At 45.7% G+C, this 23532-nt stretch overlaps 2 protein-coding genes across 2 annotated transcripts; one reads left to right on the forward strand and one right to left on the reverse strand.

The window, feature by feature from the left end:
• Nucleotides 1-2228: 2228 nt before the first annotated feature.
• Nucleotides 2229-5766, forward strand: LOC9268095 (WRKY transcription factor 23). The gene is made up of 3 exons (XM_015782431.3): nt 2229-2976; nt 4266-4409; nt 4786-5766. The coding sequence occupies exons 1-3, from the start codon at nt 2459-2461 to the stop codon at nt 5381-5383; spliced, it is 1260 nt and encodes a 419-aa protein (XP_015637917.1). The 5' UTR covers nt 2229-2458; the 3' UTR covers nt 5384-5766.
• A 6833-nt stretch (nt 5767-12599) lies between these two features.
• On the reverse strand, nt 12600-16601 carry LOC136356698 (uncharacterized). The gene is made up of 2 exons (XM_066310947.1): nt 15563-16601; nt 12600-13027 (listed from the first exon to the last, which is right to left on the reverse strand). The coding sequence occupies exons 1-2, from the start codon at nt 16599-16601 to the stop codon at nt 12600-12602; spliced, it is 1467 nt and encodes a 488-aa protein (XP_066167044.1).
• Between the last annotated feature and the right edge of the window lie 6931 nt (nt 16602-23532).

The following is a 23532-nucleotide window of genomic DNA, read 5'->3' on the forward strand; positions in this document are numbered from 1 at the left end:
AGGACCACTTGTAGACTGATGAAGAATATTTCTTCTTCTTCTTCTTCTTCTTCACCTTACCAAAAACTCCGAATTCATCAGGTAGATAAAACTACTTTGTGATAAATAGGTATGAATTATGACCTACCTAGTACCCACATTCGATTCATTCACCATAATTCCTCCAAAACAACTTTGGTTTTGTTTCAAATTTTTTTTATGAATATACGAGGAACGAAAACAGTTAGAAACGGTAGCATCTCTATGAAAATGATTCTCAGTTGAGTAGAAATTAAATATTTCCACCCATCTAACTATTTAGTGACCATTGCAATACAACGTTTTAAAAACTTATAAACATAAATTCAATATATCGCTAGAATCAGAAACGCTTGGTAGGAAATTTTCATCTCCGTTTACAACCTTCCTTTCACCAAACTTTTTACTCATGTTTTATTCAATGAAATTAACACATCTAGTACCGGTTCGTTTAAAACATTTGAGATACTTCTAATAAAACTTTGATAGGAGAGAAAACACATGACAAATTCATCGGGCGATCCTAGCTGCTCGATCAGTATGGGATACAAACCTGAAGGCGCTGGAGCTAGCTGACCGGCATCTATCTCAGTGACATCGCCGTCGTCGTCGCGGCCGCAGGTTGGACCAAACTAATTAAGCCGAAACTTTTTTTGCCGGAAAAGAAGAAAACGGCAGCGAAATCAACAGCTCGATCGGTCGCTATACCCCCAAGCTAAGTCAAAATTTCCCGGGTTCCTTTCCGCGGCGGGGGGATGGATGGACGGCCGGATCTGGGGCCACGTACGCCGAGCCAGGCTGTGGTCGGCCCGCCCGCGACCAACCTCGGTCGCGACCCGGACACGGACTCGGTCGCACCGTGACACGACGCGTACGCGACATGTCTCGCTGTAGCGTGAGCCGTCGTCGCACCGGCCCGGCCCGGCCTGCCTGCCTCGTCAGGTGAAACGCCTTTTCTGACAAATTACTACGGAGTAGTAGTTACGTGCAGGTTTAGGAGAGGTAATTAATGAAACATTTCTTTTTGACACAGGCTACCACTTTACATGATGAAGAATCATTATCCGATCGAGATTTAAAATTACAACTTACATTTGGTCGCATTTTTCCGTGCAACACATGTAATCGTGGTTAAAAAAAAAGCTGTAAATCTGAAGATTAGACACATGTAAAAAAAGAAAGCTGTAAAGCAGTAGTGTCCTTTTTTACTAAATGTGATTAACAAGTAAAATCAGTCACATTTAATACGTGCCAGCCGATGAATTCCTGGCTTGCAAATTTCGGTTACGATTTATTGGGCACGCCGTTTTTTTTCCCTTTGACACGTACGGCCTCTCGCTTTTCCACCGTCGGGACGCCACAGCCGTCGGATCGCCATCGGACGGAGAAGGAACGAGGAGGCATCGGCAGCGTCATGCTAACGTCATCAAGCTGGCCCATCGACGGTGGGCCCGGTCACGCGAGTGGGCCCGGTCAAAGCGACACGGACACGTGCCGGTGAGGGATGGGTTTGAATGGTTTGAATGGTTTGACGCAGCCCCGTCCTGTTGACTCACCTGACCGGCTGCCTCCGGTGGCCGTCGCTGACTAAACCCTATACGACCTTGGACCACTCCCCTTCTAGCTATTCCCACCATGTTCGCAATTAGGACATTGTTTGAGCCCTAATAATTTTTATTATTACTACTGTTCCAAATGTCATTTAATAAATCCACGACTCTGCAATTAGAAAGCTGTGGAGAAAGTTAGTGAAAGGTAAAGTAACTCACAAGCCTTGACATGGTCTTGTACTCACTTTTTTTCTTCTTCTCATTTTTTTGTATAAGAGATTAAACAAGAGCAAAAGTTTGGTTGATAATATAGAGAAATGCATGAAGCATTGAGAATTGGTAAAGCAAACAACAAGATGTTACTAGAAGGTAAAACCTGCGACCGAATACTAACTCGATCTAAGGGTAGAAAAACTAGTGTTGCGCATGCAAAGTACAGTGGCGTATAGTACACATGACAAGAGCAAATCAAATCAATTAATTTTTGTTAATTTCAATTATGCGACAAAGCCCGTGATTAACTAGGAATTTTCAACTAAGCCCTTGGCCTCTCACCCAACCACCTAGCTATCCCCACACATGATCACACTAGCTAGCTTCAGCTTGTGCTAGCTCGCTTACACACAAATACACACCTCTCCCTTTCTTCTTCCCCTCTCTATCTCTCTCTCGTCGTCTACCTCTCATCTCCTTCTCTTCACTGCATCACCACACCACTAGCCAGTAGCTAGCTAGCTAGCTAGCAAGTACGATCTATATGTGAGCAAACGCCAAGGAGAAGAGGGCTAGCTTGCTTGCTTGCTTGCACGATTGATTTCGATCAGTTTAATTTGGAGCAAAGCTTAGCTCGATCTGAGCTAGCTAGCTAGCTAGTTTGCTTAATTAGCTCCATGTCGGGCGGCGGCGGCGGCGGCGAGGGCTTCCCGTTCCACGACGAGCTGGCGTCGCTGTTCGCTGAGCGGCCGCCGAACGGCGCCATGCCGGGGATGCTGCAGCAGCAGCAGCCGTGGTCGTTCATCGACTACCACCACCACCTGATGCAGGAGAGCGCGCCGACGACGCCGCCGCTGGACTACGAGGCATTCGCCGGGGAGTTCGACGACGACGTGGCGCCTCTGGAGGAGGTGAAGAGGGAGCTGGTGGTGGACGGCGTCGGGTTGTTCCCTGGGGGTGGTGCTTCTGCTGCTGCGGCGGCGGCGGCGGTGGCGGGGCCGATGACTCCGAACAGCATGTCGGTGTCGTCGACGTCGAGCGAGGCGTGCGGCGTCGGCGGCGGCGCCGGAGGGGACGAGGAGTCGGCCGGGAAGTGCAAGAAGGAGGAGGAGGGGGACGGCGGCGACGACGACGGCAAGGAAGGATCGTCGACGACCAAGGGGGATGGCGATGGAGAAGACAAGAACAAGAAAGGGTGAGTTCTTTCATCTCATCTCATCTCATCCCATCCCATCTTGAACTGGATCTTGAAATTCATCCCATCTTGAACTGTATCTTGAAATTCATTTTGCTAGCTTTAGAAAGGTTGATTTGGCGAAGTCTTTGATTTTCTGTTCTGACTGGTGCTATTGGTGACATTAATGTGACAAAAAAAGATTAATAATCAGGAACAGGTTTTCTCTTTGTGTTCATGTTGATTTTTCTTCCGTCTGTTTCCTGAATGACTGTATCCAGATTTGAGCATGTTTAATTTTCTTCACGTTTTAATTTATTTCCTCTTTGGTTTGGTCAAGATGTGTGCATTTTGGCTCCTCTTTTGGTTTCGGTCAAGGACGTGTGAACTCGATGCGCTAGGGTTTCTCACTAGCTAGCACATGCTCGCCGAGCAATTAATACAAAACGAAAAGAGCTTGATCGTTAGGTAGTTTTTTTCTTTCAGAAAAAAGTTGATCAATGTTTTTTTGCTCACGCCTTTTGCTAGTCTTTGCATCACTTTCTTGATCTCTTCCTCTTGTCTTCATCTGATATCTCTTTGAGATATGCATGGTGCGTTCTTAGTTCGCAAGCATTATATTACGACACACACACACACAATATATGAATTGCATTTAATTAGGATAATATATCACACCAGTCTGCAGATTCAGCCTATCAACTCAACTGATCGATCGATATCGATCAATCTCAGTTGGTGGCCAAGTTTTAAGTTTAACTGAACACATCGATCTATCGTTTTCATGGCAAACTTAATTTACCTTGCAACTTTAAACTCCTAGATTTTTGTTGCATCTGTAAATGTGACCCTGACCCCTCCTCCAAATTGTCTAGCTAGCAGTTAAATCACAAATTGATCAGTAGATCCTACCAAAATATATGACCAGGCCGTACATACGTACGCATGTATGTATGGCCGTGTGAACTCTGAAGTCGTCATGTGTAGATGCCCGCGCCGCCGTGCCGTCCATACGTACCTACGCGGCTACTACTACCCTCTGTACGCAGCCACTATGTTTGAATGGACCAACAACTGATCATCCATCGATTAGTATAATTAATCTCAATTTGCAGCTAATTAAGCTAGCTAGTATGAACATGATCTTGCTCGATCTATGGCACACACCAAAAATATGTAGCTTGTTGGGTAGTATAGTAGTACTGTCATTGAATTGACCTTGCTGTTAATTAGTTAGCATAGCTAGCTGATGTGTGATGAACTGATGACTGGATGAATTGATGTGAGTGAAAAAAAAATTTCATTTGCAGAGGTAAGGGGAAGGGGAAGGGGGAGAAGAGGCCGCGGCAGCCGCGGTTCGCGTTCATGACCAAGAGCGAGGTCGACCACCTCGAGGATGGCTACCGGTGGCGCAAGTACGGCCAGAAAGCCGTCAAGAACAGCCCATTTCCCAGGTACTTCGTTTTATATTATAAGTCGTTTTAATTTTTTTTAATTAAATTTTCTTAAGTTTGATCAAATTTATAGGAATGTTTAGCAACGTCTATAGCACCAAATTAGCTTCATCAAAACTAGCATTTAAATTAATATGTTTGATAATACGTTTGTTTCGTGTTGAAAATTAATGTAGCTATATTTTTCTATAATAAACTCGATCAAACTTTTAAAAGTTTAATTAGAAAAAAAGTTAAAATGATTTATAATATGAAATGGAACGAGTAAGAACTTAGTTATGAATCATGAATGCATTTGGTAGCTGAGATATATATGGATCATTGATAATTGATTAGGGTTCTTACGTTTGTGTGATGGATGGATGGATGGGTGCAGGAGCTACTACCGGTGCACGACGCAGAAGTGCCCGGTGAAGAAGAGGGTGGAGCGGTCGTACCAGGACGCGGCGGTGGTGATCACCACCTACGAGGGGAAGCACACGCACCCGATCCCGGCGACGCTGCGCGGCACGGCGCACCTCCTCGGCGCCGCCGCCGCCGCGCACCACCACGGCGGCCTCCAGTACCACCATCCCGGCCACTTCGCAGCCGCCGTCGGCCACCGTTTGCCTCCGCAGCCGCACGACGCGCTCGGCGGCGGCCTCCTGGCGCCGCCGCATGCGCAGCATCTCCATGCCATGCAGCACCAGATGCAGCTGGCGGCGGCGGCGGCGGCGAGCGGCGGATCACTGCACGCCGCCGCCATGCAGCAGATGCCGCAGCCTGATCATGCTGGCTTGGTTGCCATCATCGCCTCTACCACCGGTGCTTCCACCACGCCGCCGCCGCCGCCGGCGACGGGGAGCGCTGCTGCTGCTACTACTCCTCTCCGGATGCAGCACTTCATGGCGCAGGATTACGGCCTCCTGCAGGACATGTTCATCCCGTCGCCGTTCTTGCACAACGACGACGCCAACAACAACAACCACCGTTGATCGATGATGATGATGATGATCACTAGCTCGAGCTGGATGGCCGGCTACTGATATACTCTGATAGTGATTTGCATCTTGTTAACTTAATTTCTCCTTTTTTTGGTTCTGAACATCTGATCGATTGATCTGTATACGATGCATTCTACGACGATGGTACGTGTAGTACTATGATGATGATCTAGCAAGTAGCCTAGTTGTAGCATGCAGCATCGGCGGCAGCAGCAGTAGTATACTACTAGTAGTAGAAGTTGTTGTACATGTACCTGATTCTCATGAGCTCGTACGTGCAGACTTGCACTGCACTTTGGGGGGCATTATTCAGTAGTAGTACTGAATACTGATGATGAGCTAGCAGTGGTAATTTCATGCTCTTGTTTCCTTAATTGACTCCAACTGATAGCTACTAGGAGTATGTACATAGTAGTACTTTTGATTGTTTGTTATAATCATGGGACCAGCTAGCTAGCAGCTGATCGAGGGCTAGCTTCTGATGTTCATGCATGCATGATTGTTCTTGGTATCAACATCACGATTGTCCATGCATGCGATGCATCTAGCTCGATTATAATTTTGTCATGCATGATCATGATGAGACACTTGTTGTTGCTCCTTCATATCATCAGTACGTTCAGAAGTTGTTAGGGAAGAGGCATGCATGTGCGTGTCTGTAAATCGTTTCTGTTTCATGTTCATCTATGGTTTCTTGAGTCTGTTATTGCAGATGAAGTACATGAAACTATTTTAATCCCTCGAGCAAACATTCTCTTGTTTTTCATATGCCATCTTAAAAGTTATGTTTTTCTTTAAAAAATAATAAGCTAGCTTAATTAATATGTGATATATCACATACATATTATTCCATCTTGTCAATTTTTTTAAAGAAAATTTACATTGAATGACAGAAACGAGGGTACATCTCTTGAGGGTTTAGAAATTAGAATCCATTCCCTGGTCATATACAATAAAGTACGTACTTCAATATCAAGGTATAGAACAATAATTAATTACCCAGCTATTGGAATGAGATCTAGTGCGGTCGTAGTAGTACTAAAACTTTAGCAGTCGGAGCACATTATAACCGTTGGATCGATGCAGCCAACGGCTTGGATTTGCTCTCCCACCCTATTGCACATTAGACGCTAAAGTAATTGCCACATGAGGAATTGGCTACAGTAAATCGTGAACAATATTTTTTTTAATGATTCGGGCCGCTGGTTTTGATCCATCAGCTACCTTGCAACTGCTAGAGTTACCGTCATATTAACAACTGCACTGGGTCTCAATCCCAGGTATTGCTAGCTAGATTGCTAGCTTTGATCTACAGCTATGATCACCGTCTACTGAAGGGGACACAAAAATGTGTTTGTTTTCATTAATTAATTGTTTGATGAAAATGGAGGGTCATCCGATACTTTGAGAAGTATCTTCCATATATATGTACTAGTACTACAACGAACAAACACCTATATACACCAAACAAATTTACTATATATATATATAGTAAATTTGTTTGGTGCTCCATGGTGTCCGGGCACTATTGTTGAAATTGAGTATATACCCAATTCAAATGAGTATGAAACTTTTTCAATTACTTAGGTATTAACATTAACTACTTTACTAACTAGTTTAAAGCAAGTTTGAACTGAATTTGAACTTGTTTTTGTTAGATTTTGATTATAGGTATATAGCATCCATACATATAATTAGTTAGGTATGTAATCATGGATTGTGAAATAAAGTTAAATTTGAGTTGTTTTGTTGATAAGTATAGGTATGAATCAAATTATTATAACTAGGTATATACTCACAATTTGAAAAATTTTGTGCATTAGATACCATGGTGCCCGGGCACCATGGTGCCCCATATGAGTGTCATATATATATATATATATATATATATATATATATATATATATATATATATATATATATATATATATATATATATATATATATATATATATATATATATATATATATATATATATATATATATATATATATATATATATATATATATATATATATATATATATATATATATATATATATATCTGAAAATCTGAGACAAAATTAATTGCAGGAAGTGCATTTGTTTGGACCTAACAATTGAAGCTATGATTAGTCCGTGTATACAACCAATTTCAATATGCATGAACTTTGTTGGTATGTTCCTTATGAGGTTCTACCTCACTCCAGCTCATTGTTCATACATAAACACACACACACGCACACTCCTACTCAATTGCTTCTATATGTTCTCTCTGGGTCATCAGATCAATGCTTAATTACTTTGGTATGAGCGAGAGATCGTGCTACTTTGCAGACTCGTTGTCTGAACTCTGAAGGTCAAAAAATTGAGCGCTCAAGGAAACAGTGCAGTACTGCAAGCGGAATTAATTAATTATAGAACTTTTATGGTACAATGTACTGCTAGTATATACTGCAAGTATATATGATCTAACGGTGTAAATTGATTTGATTTTTTTAGTTAATTAGATTGCAGTATAAAGTTTGAAGGGTAATTTTGTCTTTTCTTCGTTATTCTATCATCAAATCATGCTATCATTACGTGCTTCGTCATCAAATGGCGGTCAGTATGCTCCTCCCCTAGCGCACGATAAGATCCAGGACCGGGTACTCCCAATTAGATTCAATCTGAACAGAAAATTACTAAAGTGTTATTTTATTTTCTATCAAATTTTTAATATGCCCTTTTATATACTGCCAGTATATACTGGTAGTATATTGTACCAGTAAAAGTTCTCATTAATTAAGGCCCCAGTGAATACGTCCGCATATGAGACTATGAGTCCAGCTGCAAACTACTAATTAAGAACATCGCATCGTAATTAACCCTGTGTTGTCCAGCATATTCAAGGGCCCCAGCAGAAGGGCAGATAACTGAACTTGCGAGACACGCCCGGCCGCCGGTTCCATCTGCTTAATTGCATCCATCAAGCTCGCTGACTTGTATACCTACATCAAAATCGCCAATGAGGTAAGTTAATTTCTAGGGCATGTTCACTTTGATATCATTTTTAATCTTATCAAATTTTGATAAAATTGTCAAAAAAGTGGCTACATTTAGTTTGCACCTATATAATAAATCCTATCAAAATTTTGGCAATACCAAAATTTGGTAAGGTTTTTTTTTGACATCAAAGTGAACATTCCCTCAAAGTAACATGCAAATAACGTGTAAACGTTCTATCTACAGTTTAAAATCCACTCTTAGACTCAACGACACTTGGTCTCAACAGCTAGTTAATTAAGCCGCGATGGTCGCCGTTGCACCGGTCATTAATTGGCGTCGACCAATGCAAGCTGCTATTACTTGCTGGTGTCGATCGATGGCTACCTTTGAATCAAAAGGAAAGTCAGCTTCATCCAAACCCATCGAAATCTCCATGACTGAGTTAACACCGACTCGGACTGTCTGACATGTACGTGTGTGCAGGTGAATCCAAAAGGCTTAATTTGGCTGGCTGACTAGCTTGCAAAACGTCGTACAAACGTTCTTGTATTGATAGGCCCTGCATGCATATTCCTTGGTCAAAATGATCGATCGATCCATCTGCTTTTTTCTTGGGAACGATCTAGCAGTTCAGCTAGCTAGTGAGATGTCCAAACCAACCAAGAAATGGTCAAGTTGCGTGTCAAATCTCACCAGCCGTTCGTTCATGATCAGGTTTCCCATATATCAATATATGCATACACAGTACTGAAGCTAGCAGGTTGTTGTTAGTATTCATCTTTGATCAAGTTTCGTTAAATTCTCCCCCAATTACTCGTGAACTTCTAATGGAGATATCAGATGATCATATCGCTTCAGGGTTTTCAATTTTTTTCTATCGTCGGTTTTTGGTGGTTTTGGAGACCATTTTTTTGTCCTTGTTCCACGGCAATTGTGTAATTAAAACTTTACTTTCTTCTAATATACTGATGATCATTTTGCGCGTTTGCGAAAATAAAAAAGATCAGGTCGATTCATGCGAGCGAGTACGCGGCAAAAGGAAGGGTTGGCTGGGTAGCTAGCTTGGTCCAGAGCGCGGCGGCGACCGATCGAGGTGGTAACGATCAGCGACAGCGAGTCGGCGTTTGGGTCCCATCAAAGCCGGAGAGGCTGCCTTTGCAAGCCACCGGCGAAAGCGACGCCGTCGTACGTCCTGGATGGATGGATTAATTGCGATCGAGCACAGCCTGCTGGACCTGGGCGACCACGACGGCGACGATCGATCGATGCCTCGCCGCTTCAACGACCACGAATCGCCTGCCTGCTACTGTATCAGATATTCAGATATGAGTACATATATAGGAAGTAGAAGTAGTATCTAGCTAGCTAGCTTGAGAACTGAAGCTAGACGACGACATGAGCCTGTAGAGATGAGTAATTAGTGGTGGATGAATTGGTCATCAGTGGATATCTTGCAGTTGCAAGGGTGGGATCTTCTAGTAGTAGTACCATCACCTATCGAGCATTAATGAATGTGGAGGTGAGGGTGAGTGAGACGCGAGTGCTGGAAAGTGATTGTTCGATTGCCAAATTTTATCCCAACGTACTACTACTACGTACGAACTGTCCATTATCCGAGATCGTCCTGCAAGAATGGTTTGCGTAAACTCAATATGCTTTCGCATCGAACATATAAAAGGATGTAGAGAAAAAAAAGATGAGCATGATGACAGTCCAGGCCTGAATTTCAGGCTTCGTTAATTCCAAAGTGGGTTTTGAAACGGATTATTAGCCGGACGCAAAACAAGAAAATGATTAATATAGAATTAATTAAGTATTACTCCCTCCGGTTTCATTTTAATTGATGCTTTGAGCAATGTCACGTTCTACAAGATATACCTTTGACCTTATTTTTCTATAATAATATATACAATAAATAAATGTATGTTTACTTTTATTATATTGTTTTGAAAGACAAATCTATATATGTTTTTCTAGTTTCTTTAAACTAAATATTTTTAAAGTTATTGATGGTCAAAGTTATAAAAGCTTAACCTTAACCTTGTCCAACCAGAGGGAGTAATTATTGAATTTTTTAAGTAGATTTATGTTATTTTAAAAACATTTTTATATAGAAATATTTTGCATGAAAAAACGTGTTATTAGACATAGGAAGTAGCCAAGGCGAAATGTAGATTAGAACGGGTCTGGAGAAGGAGCTGAACTATTTCTTGAGACTCTAAAATGCCTGCTTTTGTGAGTAACTTTTGTAGCTGTAAAATGGTGATGCACCTGACTTCCTTACCAGTACTTCCTAATGTCTGGTCATTTATAAGAATTTTTACGGTTTGAATTCAGTGATTGAGCAAGCGAGAATATTAATTCAGCTTAAATCTTTGGTGCCTGCTCGGGCTTAAACTAGGCCCGGTCTACATCAGTTGGCCATCTGTTTCAGGTCAAATTCAAGCAATTGTCAAATTGCAATAATTCGATAGTATTTCCAAACTAAATAATTCCATTGAACACATTCAAATGTAAGCAAATTTCTCAACAGAAAAAGGGCAGTAGTATTTGACCTGTTGGAAATTTGGTCATAATTCGGTATATTTTAATCCAAAATATTAAGACAATAAACATGACATACACAATGAGAAGCAATCTAGTGATAAGGCTAAACATAAATATGAGCATGCTTAAGGTAAAATAAGTATAGACATCGTTGACATTCACATAGGATTGAAGTCCCATGGATAACATTGTGAACATGTAAATAACAAGAAGAAAATCAAATAAAGTTAGAATCTTATACCCAGAGAATGGTGCAGAAGATGTTGAGGCATTCGTATTGCCTCCGTTGATGTTGTCTCCTCTGTTCTCTCCAGTAGAAGCCATGGTGAAGCAGAAGTAGAGGAAGATGCAACGTTGTCGTCGAAGAACAAAGAACAGGAGCAGCCACACTTGAAGCGCTACCCAAAAACTTGATCGCCCGTCTACCCGTGCAAGTTCTCAAGCGAACGGAGTTCCAGAGGCACCTGCTCGTCCCGTACACCTGTGCACGCAGGTGAACAGAACCGGGGAAGGATTCTGCAGCTCAGGAACATAGGAGGAGGAACTCGAAGTGCAAGAGTCAGGAAGAACTTCGTCAATCCTTCTGGTCGCTGCGGAGTATATATATGCGAGCGCGAGAGTAACGTTCGGAGTCATCAACCACGGTGTTTAATTTCGTAATCGATGCGCTCGTTAATACGGAATCAATTCACGGTGTTTAATTCCGTAACCGACGGAATCAATTCACGACGTTTAATTCCGTAACCGACGGAATCAATTCACGACGTTTAATTCCGTAACCGAAGCGTTCATTGATACAAAATCAATTCTCCGTGTTTATTACCGTCCGTTACAAAACGAGAGAGCGCAGCAGCAGCTGTCTACCTCGCCTCGCCTCGCCCCGCCTGGTTGTCCGAGCACCATCTCAACCGGTCAACAGAGACTCTCCACTAGCTCTGTATTTAAGTTGAGACCTCTTCACTTAGATTTCCAAGGTGGTATTATTACCCATAGCACTTAATGTGGGCCAATGGAATTTATTAGGATTTAATTGGGCCTAGACCATTAATCTAACAATCCCCACCAAATTTCATGGCTCACAGGAAATGCTCTCGATTCTGATCCTGTTTGTTATACCAGCGTTTCGGTGGAGACTGTTAAGTTGAACTTCCACCTAGGAAAAGAGCTACACTAGATCACAACTGAATAATGGACTATGCCTTGAATTGTCAGTCTTGTGCGATTCAGGTTTCACTCAAACCCTTAACTGGTACTAGGCTGCCATTTGCATCCCCTCTGTTTGGAGCGTATAAGTCATACTCCTGGCCTTTTCATGAGTATCTAGAGATCACCCAGATCTCATAGACTGTGACTAGCAGTCGGACTCATATAGGTGTGTTCCTTCTAAGATGTTCTGTAGGCCAACATCTCTTCTTTATGAAAAGCCACTCGGATCACATTAAGGTGTATACCATCCTACTATACAGATTAGAAGAGAAGTGCATCATGAAGATAAACTCATTTTAGGGTCTCTTCTCTCAGTTGCACAATAGTTTGTTTCGCCATCTAAATTCACGGGATCTCCGATCACAATGGACAGGTTTCCACCATTGTGCAACTCTAAGTGGGTCTCAAGCCCATCTCCCTCGATGCACAGTCTATCACATTACGTGGTAGCCCCTTGGTAAACTGATCTGCTAGATTTTTAGCCGTCTAGACATAGTCCAATGCTATCACTCTGGAGTTTTTCTGCTTTCTGACAGACTTCAGTCTTCTTTTAACATGCCTGGATGACTTCATGTTGTCCTTCGAACTGTTTACTTTAATAATCACTGTTTGATTATCACAGTTCATCAGGATTGCTGGTATTGGTTTTTCAACCACCGGCAAGTCCATCAGGAGCTCACGAAGCCATTCGGCCTCAACTGTGGCAGTATCTAAAGCTGTGAGCTCTGTTTCCATTGTTGACCTCGTTAAGATGATCTGCTTGCAAGACTTCCAGGAAACAGCGCCACCTCCAAGTGTGAACACATACCCACTTGTGGCCTTTATCTCATCAGCATCAGATATCCAGTTTGAATCACTATAGCCCTCCAGCACTTTTGGGTACCCGGCATAGTGAATTCCATAGCTCATTGTCCCTTTTAGATAGCGCATTACTCTTTCAAGAGCATGCCAATGATCATCTCCCGGATTTGAAACAAACCGGCTCAACTTGCTCACAGCAAATGAGATGTCAGGCCTCGTTGCACTAGCTAAGTACATCAATGAACCAATGATCTGGGAGTATCTCAATTGATCCCTTGCTATTCTTCGGTTTTTCCTTAATAGCACACTAGGATCATAAGGAGTAGGAGCTGCCTTGCAGTCACTATAACCAAAGCGACTCAAGACCTTGTCCACATAGTGAGATTGCACAAGTGTAATCCGACCCTCATCTCCTCTCAGTAGTTTAATGTTAAGAATAACATCAGCCACTCCCAAATCCTTCTTTTCAAAGCTTTTGGACAGAAAGTCCTTGACCTCTTCAATCACATTGAGGCTGGTCCCAAAGATCAATATGTCATTGACATATAAACACAAGATCACTCCCTCTCCCCCACCATTACGATAGTACACACATTTGTCAGCTTCGTTCACAACAAAGCCAGTAGATGTAAGTGTATTGTCAAACTTCTCATACCATTGCTTAGGCGCTTGTTTGAGACCATACAAGGACTTCAACAGCTTGCATACCATTCCCTCCTGACCTTCTAGTACATACCCATCTGGTTGATCCATATAGATCTCCTCCTCCAACTCTCCATTGAGGAAAGCTGTCTTAACATCCATCTGATGGACGAGTAGACCATGAGAGGCTGCCAGAGCATGTAGTACTCGAATCGTGGTCAAGCGAGCAACCGGTGAATAAGTGTCAAAAAAATCCTCGCCTTCTTTTTTGGGTATAACCCTTGGCCACAAGCCTTGCCTTGTACTTTTCAATTGTACCGTCAGGCCTAAGCTTTTTCTTGAAAACCCATTTGCATCCTACAGGCTTGCACCCATATGGACACTCGATGACTTCCCAAGTACCATTAGACATAATTGAGTCCATTTCACTGCGTACCGCTTCCTTCCAATAGTCAACGTCAGGAGATGAATATGCCTCTTCAATGGTTCTTGGAGTATCATCCACAAGATATACAATGTAGTCATCTCCAAAAGACTTTGCAGTCCTTTGTCTCTTACTCTTTCGAGTTGCTACAATGTTATTCTCCTCAGAATTTTCCTCAAGCGTTTGATCAATGTGTTCTATCAGCACAAAGTGCTCAGGGGATAAAATAGGTTCTTGACTAGAAGTGCTAGGTGCATTTTTCATAGGAAATTCATTCTCAAAAATGTGGCATCTCTGGACTCAGTAATTGTACCAACACGCATGTCAGGTACTCCATAATTTACTATTAAGAACCTATATCCCACACTGTGGATAGCATAACGAAGGAACACACAATCTACGGTTTTTGGTCCAAGTTTACGCTTTTTGGCTATAGGTACATTTACCTTGGCCAAACAGCCCCATGTGCGCAGGTGAGAGAGATTTAATTTCTTCCTTTCCCATTCCTCGAATGATGTTACTTCCTTATGCTTAGTAGGAATTCTATTCAGGACATGACACGCAGTCAATATTGCCTCACCCCACCATTCCTTGGAAAGTCCTGCAGTGTCTAACATGGCATTCACCATCTCAGTTAGAGTGCGGTTCTTTCTTTCGGCTACCCCGTTTGACTGGGGTGAATAGGAATGCGTCCTCTCATGAATAATTCCATACTCTTTGCAGAAAGAAGTAAACTCATTGGAAAAATACTCTCCACCCCTATCAGACCTTAACCGTTTGATTTTCCTTTCCAGTTGGTTTTCTACCTCAGCCTTATAGATCTTAAAGTAATGTAATACTTCATCCTTTGTTTTCAATAGGTACACGTAGCAGAATCTAGTGCAATCATCTATCAGTGTCATGAAATATTTCTTTCCCCCTTTAGTCAACACGCCGTTCATTTCGCACAGATTGGAATGAACAATTTCTAGTGGTGCCAACTTCCTCGCCTCAGATGACTTGTGAGGCTTGCGAGGTTGTTTCGTTTGAACACAAGTATGGCACTTAGAGCCTTTGACTAAAGTGAATTTTGGAATTAAACTCATGTTGGCTAAGCGTGTCATACAACCAAAATTCACATGGCAAAGTTGCGAATGCCACACATTGGACTCATCATCATCATCGCTTACATGGTTCACAACTTTATTACACATATCATCCAAGGAAAAGCGAAACAAACCTCCGCTATCATAACCTTTTCCAATAAACGTTCCATATTTAGATACGACACATTTATTGGATTCAAACACAAGTCTAAAACCATCTCTACACAGTAGAGAGCCGCTAACTAGATTCTTCTTTATTGAAGGGACATGCTGCACGTTCTTCAGCTGCACGATCTTTCCCGAAGTAAACTTCAGATCGACCGTACCAACACCATGAACAGCCACAAGCGATCCGTTTCCCATCAACAAGGAGGAACCTCTCCCAACTTGATAAGAAGAAAATAGGGAAATGTCCGCAAACACATGAATATTAGCACCAGTATCAACCCACCAATCAAGTGAGTGACAGACAGAGAGAACTGTAGGTAAAAATTTACCATACCCCAATGTTCCTCCGCCCTCACTAATAACCATGTTTGCAGACTTCTTGTCCTTGCGCTCAGGACAATCCTTGGCCCAATGCCCAGGCTTGCCACACACAAAGCAATCTCCTTTTGCCTTTCCCTTGCCTTTCTTCTTAAAATTGGTTGTAGCCTTGGGTTTGACGTCAGGTTTGACTTTCTTGTTGTTGTTGTGGGATGCGTGAGGGTTCTTCTTCTGCACCAAATTGGCGCTAGAACCTCCCTCGATCTTTTTGCCCCGGTTGTCCTGTGCCCTCGCCTTCTCCTCAACACTCAAAGAGCCAATAAGATCAGTAACACTGAACTCTTGCCTCTTGTGTTTTAGAGAAGTAGCAAAGTCCGTCCAAGAAGGTGGCAATTTGGCAATAATGCCACCTGCCACAAACTTGTCCGGCAACTCACAGTTGTTGTTCTCAAGTTCCTTTGCCAACATCTGATTCTCATGAGCCTGTCCCACTACAGAACAGTCATCGACCATCTTGTAGTCATAGAACTGCTCCATGACATACAGCTCGCTGTCGACGTCGGAAACCCCGAACTTGGCCTCAAGAGCATCCCACATGTCCTTCCCTGAAGGCATGTGCATATACACATCCACAATACTATCGGCGAGCACACTGATCAATGCTCCACGGAACAAGCAATCCGTAGCCTCGAACTTAGCCTCCTCCTCAGGGAAGAGAGGCGGTTCACTCGGTTTGCCCCGTGAAACAAAGAAACATTGCATCACCGTCAACCACAAAAGTGCACGTGCTTTCCATTTTTTATAATTTGAACCATCGAAAGCATGTGGTTTTAGTGATGCAGCAAAGCTAACTACCAAAAAAGACCTATCAAGTTTTTGGATTGTTGGAAATTTGGTTATAATTCGGCATATTTTAATCCAAAATATTAAGACAATAAACATGACATTTGCAATATGAGTAAATCTAGTGACAGTGCTAGATGTATACAACTTGAGCATGCTTAATATGAAATAAGCATCAACATTTACATAGTAACGCAATGCTGCCATTGCGAAGAGTATTAACAAAGAAACATCTAATAGAATCGGGAGAATGAAAATATACCCCGAGAACGTCCCACCGCTGGATTTTGAGGTAGTCGTATTGCCTCCGTTGATGTTGTCTCCTCTGTTCTCTCCAGTAGAAGCCATGGTGAAGCAGAAGTAGAGGAAGATGCAACGTTGTCGTCGAAGAACAAAGAACAGGAGCAGTCGCGCTTGAAGCGCTACCCAAAAACTTGATCACCCGTCTACCCATGCAAGTTCTCAAGCGGACGGAGTTCCGGAGGCACCTGCTCGTCCCGTATATCTGTGTACACAGGTGAACAGAACCGGTGAAGGAAGTGCAAGAGTTGGGATGAACTTCGTCAATCCTTCTGGTCGCTGCGGAGTATATATATGCGAGCGCGAGAGTAACGTTCGGAGTCATCAACCACGGTGTTTAATCTCGTAACCGACGCGCTCGTTAATATGGAATCAATTCACGGTGTTTAATTCCGTAACCGACGAAATCAATTCACGACGTTTAATTCCGTAACCGAAGCGTTCATTGATACGAAATCAATTCTCCGTGTTTATTACCGTCTATTACAAAACGAGAGAGCGCAGCAGCTGTCTGCCTCGCCTCGCCTCACCCCGCCTGGTTGTCCGCGCACCATCTCAACCGGTCAACAGAGACTCTCCACTAGCTCTGTATTTAAGTTGAGACATCTTCACTTAGATTTTCAAGGTGGTATTATTACCCATAGCACTTAATGTGGGCCAATGGAATTTATTAGGATTTAATTGGGCCTAGCCCATTAATCTAACATGACCGTCGTTAATACATAAACAGAGGGAATAAAGGGTCTGTTCACTTTGATGCCAGGATTTCTCATATAGTTACTAAAATTTGGCAGCAAAGTAAATATAGCCACTTTTTTAGCAGCTTTACCAAAATTTGGTAAGGTTGAAAATGGTATCAAAGTGAACAGACCCAAAATGAACTTGGCATTCCAAGGCTTTCTTATCTAGCCCACAGTTCAGCCTGCAAGAAGCCCAATAGCAGTGCACCTTCTCTACTGTAGAACATCGCGTCCTCCACATTGGGCCGCACATAAATATCAATCCCGTGACGGCCCAACTACTATGGGCCTAAATGAGCTCACCATCCCATCCCAGCCCAACAAATAGGAATAAGTTCATCTGAGGTTACTTAACTTGTCAATGAATCCAATTTTCGTTCCTCAACCGAAAAACCAGACACAACGAGTCCCTCAACTATCAAAACCGGTGTAGATTAGGGGGGCGCCTGATACGCGATCAGCCGCGCGCGCGGAGGCGCGTGGTCAGTCGCCCCCCTCCTCCCTCTAGTCTCTCATATGTACATCATATGTATATACTATATATATACGTGCGTATATATATATATATTTATGAAGATATTTCAATACATAAAAAATATATACACACATACACAAAGTTTATATACACATAAAAAATAAAAAAATACATCATGAATAGAAAGTTTGTATACGCGTAAATAAACTTTGTATATGTGTATACAAACTTTGTATACGCGTATACAAACTTTCTGTATGTACGAATACAAACTTGGTATTTATACATCTTGAAAAAAAAAGGAAAAAAAAGCTGAACAGAAGAGAAACCGAAAAAATAACAAACCAAACAGAAACAAAAAAACCGGAGGAAAAAACCAAACAGAAACGAAAAAACCGATGAAAAAACCAACCGAATATAAACGAAAAAAAGGGAGAAAAAAACCGAAAAACTCGCTCCTCCCTCCGGCACATCGCCGCCCCCTCTCCGCGCGCGACACGTGTCCAGTCGCGCGAGGAGGAAGGCGCGCGACTGATCGCCGAATAGCAATCTCGCAGATTAGGTTCCTCGGCGGTTTTTAGAGCGGTTTTGGCTGACGTGGCGCCTACGTGGCTAATTTGACTTGATATTCATCTGATGTGACATTGACTTGGCGCTTACGTGGCAATTTGATATAGAAAAAAATAATAAATCTCGTGGAACCCACATATCAGTTTCATGTAAAAAAATTAAAAAAAAATAGTGGGACCCACGTGAGCCTGACGTGTCAGTCCAACTCATTCCTCCTGTTCTTCCTCCTCTCTCCGACTCTCCCCTCTGTTAATCTCTCTCTCCTCTCCTCTCTCCAGGTGAGAGAGGCAGCCGGACCTCGGACGCCATCAAGGACGCAGCCACTCCGGCGGCGACCTCGGCCGTCGGCAAGCAGGCGGCCACACCGGCGACCTCCGTGGCCGGCAAGGAAACGACCACACCGGTGACCTCCGTGGGGACCGTGGCCAGCAAGGCAGTGGCCAGTGCGTCGGCTAGGCATACGAGAGCCCAACCCACGGAGGAGCATCACCAGCAATCCTGCTAGCTCTTGCCTGTTCATGTTGCCTCCGGCCACGGTGCTAGACAGTTGCATCGCCGCCGCCAAGCCGAACGTTGCAGTGGTGGTTTCGTATGCTGTCGTTAAACTTTCGGAACCGCTTGTTGTATATAGATGAAACTGATTGATGACCATCTCAACAATCTCGAGACCTCGCAGGATCCAAAACTTGAATGTTCATTACATTTTCTTTTAACACAGTAATATCATAAGCAAACACAATCAAAACTGCTTTTTTTCCTCGTGATTCATGAAAAGAAACCAAGGCTCGGTTCTTCAATTTCTGAACTTGAAGCGATAGTGCTATAGGTTACTAGGGGCTCAGCGACGGAACTCAAGCGCAGTCGCATGGAAGACTTCTCTGCGGTGGTGTTCAGGTTCGTGTGGTAAGGTGCAGTGGCGCCGTTGCCCGGCATAGTGGCCGGACCACCGGATGGACAGAAAAGCGCCACCATGAAGCACCAGAGCGCGGCGGCGTCCATGCGGTCGCACATCCACCAGAGCGCGCCCCGGACGTCGGCGGGCGGGGACTCAACAACGGCCGTGGACAGTGCCGCCTCGACCTCGGCAAGGCGCGTGGGGAGCCGGGGACGGCGGCCTTGCGGGCATCGAGCGCCGCGAGGGATTCGGAGGTGGAGGCGTTCGCGACGACTAGGGCCACCTCTCTCGCCGTCCCTTCCTCTTCCGCCCACAGCCACCGTGTAGCGTCCGTTCCGTCGTGGCGTCTAGCGGGAAAATTTAAATTCTAAAAACCCTAATTGCGAAAATTGTTTCTTTGCTTGTAGTCAGTCTCCGTGCCAATTCCAGATCTCAAATCCCCAATCCATCGTCGAATTCAAATCCCGAATCCAATTCCTTCCCAAATCGAATTCCTCCGCAAAAGTTTAATTTGCCTCCCTCGGGTTTGGTGGGCCGATTCCCTCTCGGCCCATCTTTCTCTTTCTCTCTCTCTCTCTCTCCCCCCCTCTCCCTCCCTCGCTCTGCCCGTGCACCGGGCGCGCGTGCGCGTGAGCCGCGCCGAGCCGAGCGCCCTCCCTCTTCGCTCTCGTTGCCGCTTCCCACCACCGCCGCTCAAATCGCCGTGCACCGTTGCTTCCCGCGCGCGCGCTGTGGTGGCCGACCGCCTAGTCGCCGCCGCCGTCAGCGCCTACCGCGCCTGCCCGCGCCTGCCGCCCGTGTCGCCGTTCCGCTCCACACCGCCCCCGCCGTCATCGCCGTCATCACGACCCGGCCCCGCCACCTCCGCGTAAGCTTCCAAGGGATGGAGGCAGAGCCCCTCCTCCCACTGCCCCGTCGTCCTCTCTCTCCCTCCTCCTTTTCCCAAAGTAGCAAGGGGCAAGCCCCCCCTTTCTTCCCTTCTTTTTCCCTTTTCTCTTGCCGCCGGCGTCATGCCCTCTGCCGCCATTTTGGCCGCAAGCGTCGGAGCGCCAGCTCACTCCTTGACCACCCAAGGTCGGGTTCCGAACCGACATTGCCATCCTATAAAGCCCAGGCGCCCTCCCTTCCTTCTCCTCTTGTTTGTCCCATCGCCTCCACTCCATTCTCGTCGCCTCCCGTGTTCTGTTCGCCGCCGCCTTTCGTTGCCACGCATGCCGGAGGAGCCGGCGCGTTCGTGGATGCGGAAGGGGACTCCGGGAGCTCGTCTTCTTCCTCTTCCCCGGCCCGAGGCCGGAGAGATCACTCCCGTGCCGTCAGCCTCTCGTCACAGCGCCCCGTCTCGTCTCGGTAGAGCTCTCCTCCGTTCTCCCTCTTCGCTCCTCTTCCTCCCCTTAGATTGTGTGGTAGCACTCGTAGTACCCTTAGAAGCTCGCAGGCGCCGCACAAGACCTTCCCACCGCCCGGCGCGGCCTCGCCGCCGTTGCCGCTCGCCGCCGCAAACCGCCGCTCGTCGCCAGCTTCTCTCGGCGTAGCTCCGCCCAATCCGGTGCTAGGAATGCAATCCCGAGGTCGTGTAGATGCTCTAGTTCGTCGTCGTTCCCCTCTTCTCTCGCCGCCAGTGGCCGCCGCCGCAATCCTCCACCGACGAACTCCCTCCGGCGAATCCGAGCCGTTGACTCGTCTCCCCTCGTCTCGTACAACCACCCGGTGTGCTCGCTTTCGCCTGTATCGCCGTGGTTCGCCCGCCGTTCGCAGCCGCCGTCCGCCGTCCGTTCCGGCCGACGTAGTCGTCTACCTCTCGCCGGCCCGCGTGGCTGCCACGAAGGCGCCACGTCGGCGCCACCTCGGCCACGACCGGGTCAAGCCGACCCCGGTCAGCCGCTCTCCTCGGCCCCGCTCGCGCGTGCGGTCCACCGCGAGCCGTGAGACTGCGTGTGGGCCCGCCACATCCGCGCCCACCGCGAGCCGCGCGTGCACCGCGCCTCCCCTTCCCAAACCCTAGCACGCCCCGCGTGCACCTCGCTCACGGTGAGCCGAGCCGCCGACAAGCAGGTCCCACCCGGGACCACACAAGGTGGACCCGGCCCACCGGCTCCCTCTCTCCTCCCCTCCCCGCGAGCCCCCTTGGGCCGCCCCTCAGGCCGGCCGGCCCAATGGCAAGGCCGAGCCGTGCCAACCCCTCTCGGGCCGCGCTCAAGCCGCCCGCGAAGTCCGTTCCTCCTCCCTCTTTCTTTTCTTTTTCAAAAGGGTTTAATTAAATCCTTTTTCCTTTAGATAAAAAATCCAATAATCTTAGAAATTCAATATCTTCCCAACCGTAAGTCCGTTTGACTCCGTTCAACTTCCAAAATTCCTCAAATCTCGAGATCTATCTAATAGCACGCTTAGAGGTCAATAATAGGGCTTTATTTTTGCCGTTTGTTGAGTTGTCCCGTTTCGCGTGTAGTTTCGGAGCCCGAAGACCCGCAGTGCGAGGATTTCGAGGATCAAGCTCAAGGTCTCGAGCAAGGCAAGTCACCTTTGATCATCTTGCACCTATAATTTAAATCTAAGTATTTCTTTTCCGCAAATATTGCATGAATAGGATTAACACGAGTAATTCGGCCGCGGCTTGCGAGATAGCCTGTCGGCCCCCATCCTAATTGCTGCAATTACCCTCCTTGAATTATTGAACACTTAGACCTCCTTTGTTGACTGTTGTGCTTCGATGCACGGGCCTTCGGGCACGCGCATTGGAACACCTCCCCTCAAATTTAAAACATCCAACGATGGGTAAAACTTGGGGTTTTACAAAAGACTTGGAAAACCCGACACCTGGGTCGGTGCTTGCGAACTAAATGAATTTCCAAAATCGCGGACCGGAGAATGTACCGGGAGTACGGTTTCCCGCTCTTGCACTTAAGGACCGTTTCCTTGGAATTTCATCCGAGCATAAGACAAGTGCGACCACATGGGTAGAATGGGACACCCCTGGCTGAGTAACTAGCTAATCGAGGGAACCATGATGCCAAGAGACATATGGATTCAACGGGGTGGTGCCGGGGAGAACCCCCGGGTTTCCTGGCACAGTATGGTCTGGGACCTAATCTGGTGTTGGTCTGGGACCCCTCTCGTTGGCATATGGTGAACCTGTGTCGGCTTTCAAAATGCCCTGTCATGAAAGCCTTAAGGTCTCTAGACGTGGCCGTTCTGCACGGGCTGGATGATCCGGGTTAGTAATGCCGTGTGGGTAAAGTGTACCCCCTCTGCAGAGGTTATTAAACTGTTCGAACAGCCGTGCCCACGGTCATGGGCGGATGTGAGGTGATTCCTAGCGTAGTTTTGTTTGACTACTGCTTTGTGAAATTGCTGCTGTGGAATGGGTTCGATATTTGGAAAATCGGCGGCTGATGGGATCAGTCAGGCCCGTGTGGCCGTTTGAAAGTTGTTGGCTGGGTGCCAACCTTGAATCAATTCAAAGACTGATATATTGCACATACTCCGACCGGGCGTGATGCACTGTCTCATCCGTGTCGTTTGAGAAGCACTCACTTAGTGGTTTCAAAAAGGAGTTTAAATAAAATTAATTGCAAAAACAACAGTCTTTCCTTGAAGCCTGCATTAAACACTTAAATTCCCATGGCTTGCTGAGTACTCCTGTACTCACCCTTGCTCTATATAAATAACCCCCCCAGTTGCTGAAGAAGATGATGTGGATCCCGCTGATGAGTTCTTCCAGGAGCAAGTCGGTTACGATGAGTTTTAGGGTTTCGGCCTAGTTCCCAAGTCGCGCCTGTGATGATTGGTCTAAGTCTTGGCTTCCGCTTTCTCTTTTGTAATGCAGTTGTGAGCTCGGGATCTGTCCACAGCCCAACATGACTGTACTCCTACTCTGTAATAAAGAGACCACTGTTGCTGTGATATTCTGTCTTTCTGTGATACTAGCATTGTTTCCTGGGACTGGTATCGATTAACAGGTTAATTTGGAGCGTCACGGGCTAGTTCCGTTCGGGGCTAGTTCGGGGCGTGACACACCGGAGCCGTGCCTACGCCGCCACGCGTCGCTCCCTCCTCTGTCCTCTCCCGCCGGCCGCCGCGCGCCGCTGCCTCTCCATTGTGAGAGAGGAGAGGGGAGAGAGATGAACTGATGAGTGATGAAGAGAGGGGAGAGAGGAGGAA

Source organism: Oryza sativa, chromosome 5 (genome assembly GCF_034140825.1).
Source record: "Oryza sativa Japonica Group chromosome 5, ASM3414082v1".
Taxonomy (NCBI): Eukaryota; Viridiplantae; Streptophyta; class Magnoliopsida; order Poales; family Poaceae; genus Oryza; species Oryza sativa.

Excerpts from the sequence above, each read along its gene's own strand:
- LOC9268095 (XM_015782431.3), top strand. The coding sequence starts at position 2,459 with ATGTCGGGCGGCGGCGGCGGCGGCGAGGGCTTCCCGTTCCACGACGAG. Across the intron at positions 2,977-4,265 it reads GAAGACAAGAACAAGAAAGG|AGGTAAGGGGAAGGGGAAGG; the intron begins GTGAGTTCTTTC and ends TTTCATTTGCAG. Across the intron at positions 4,410-4,785 it reads AAGAACAGCCCATTTCCCAG|GAGCTACTACCGGTGCACGA; the intron begins GTACTTCGTTTT and ends GGATGGGTGCAG.
- LOC136356698 (XM_066310947.1), bottom strand. The coding sequence starts at position 16,601 with ATGGCAGCATTGCGTTACTATGTAAATGTTGATGCTTATTTCATATTA. Across the intron at positions 13,028-15,562 it reads CGGAGGAACATTGGGGTATG|GGACAATGAGCTATGGAATT; the intron begins GTAAATTTTTAC and ends GCTATCTAAAAG.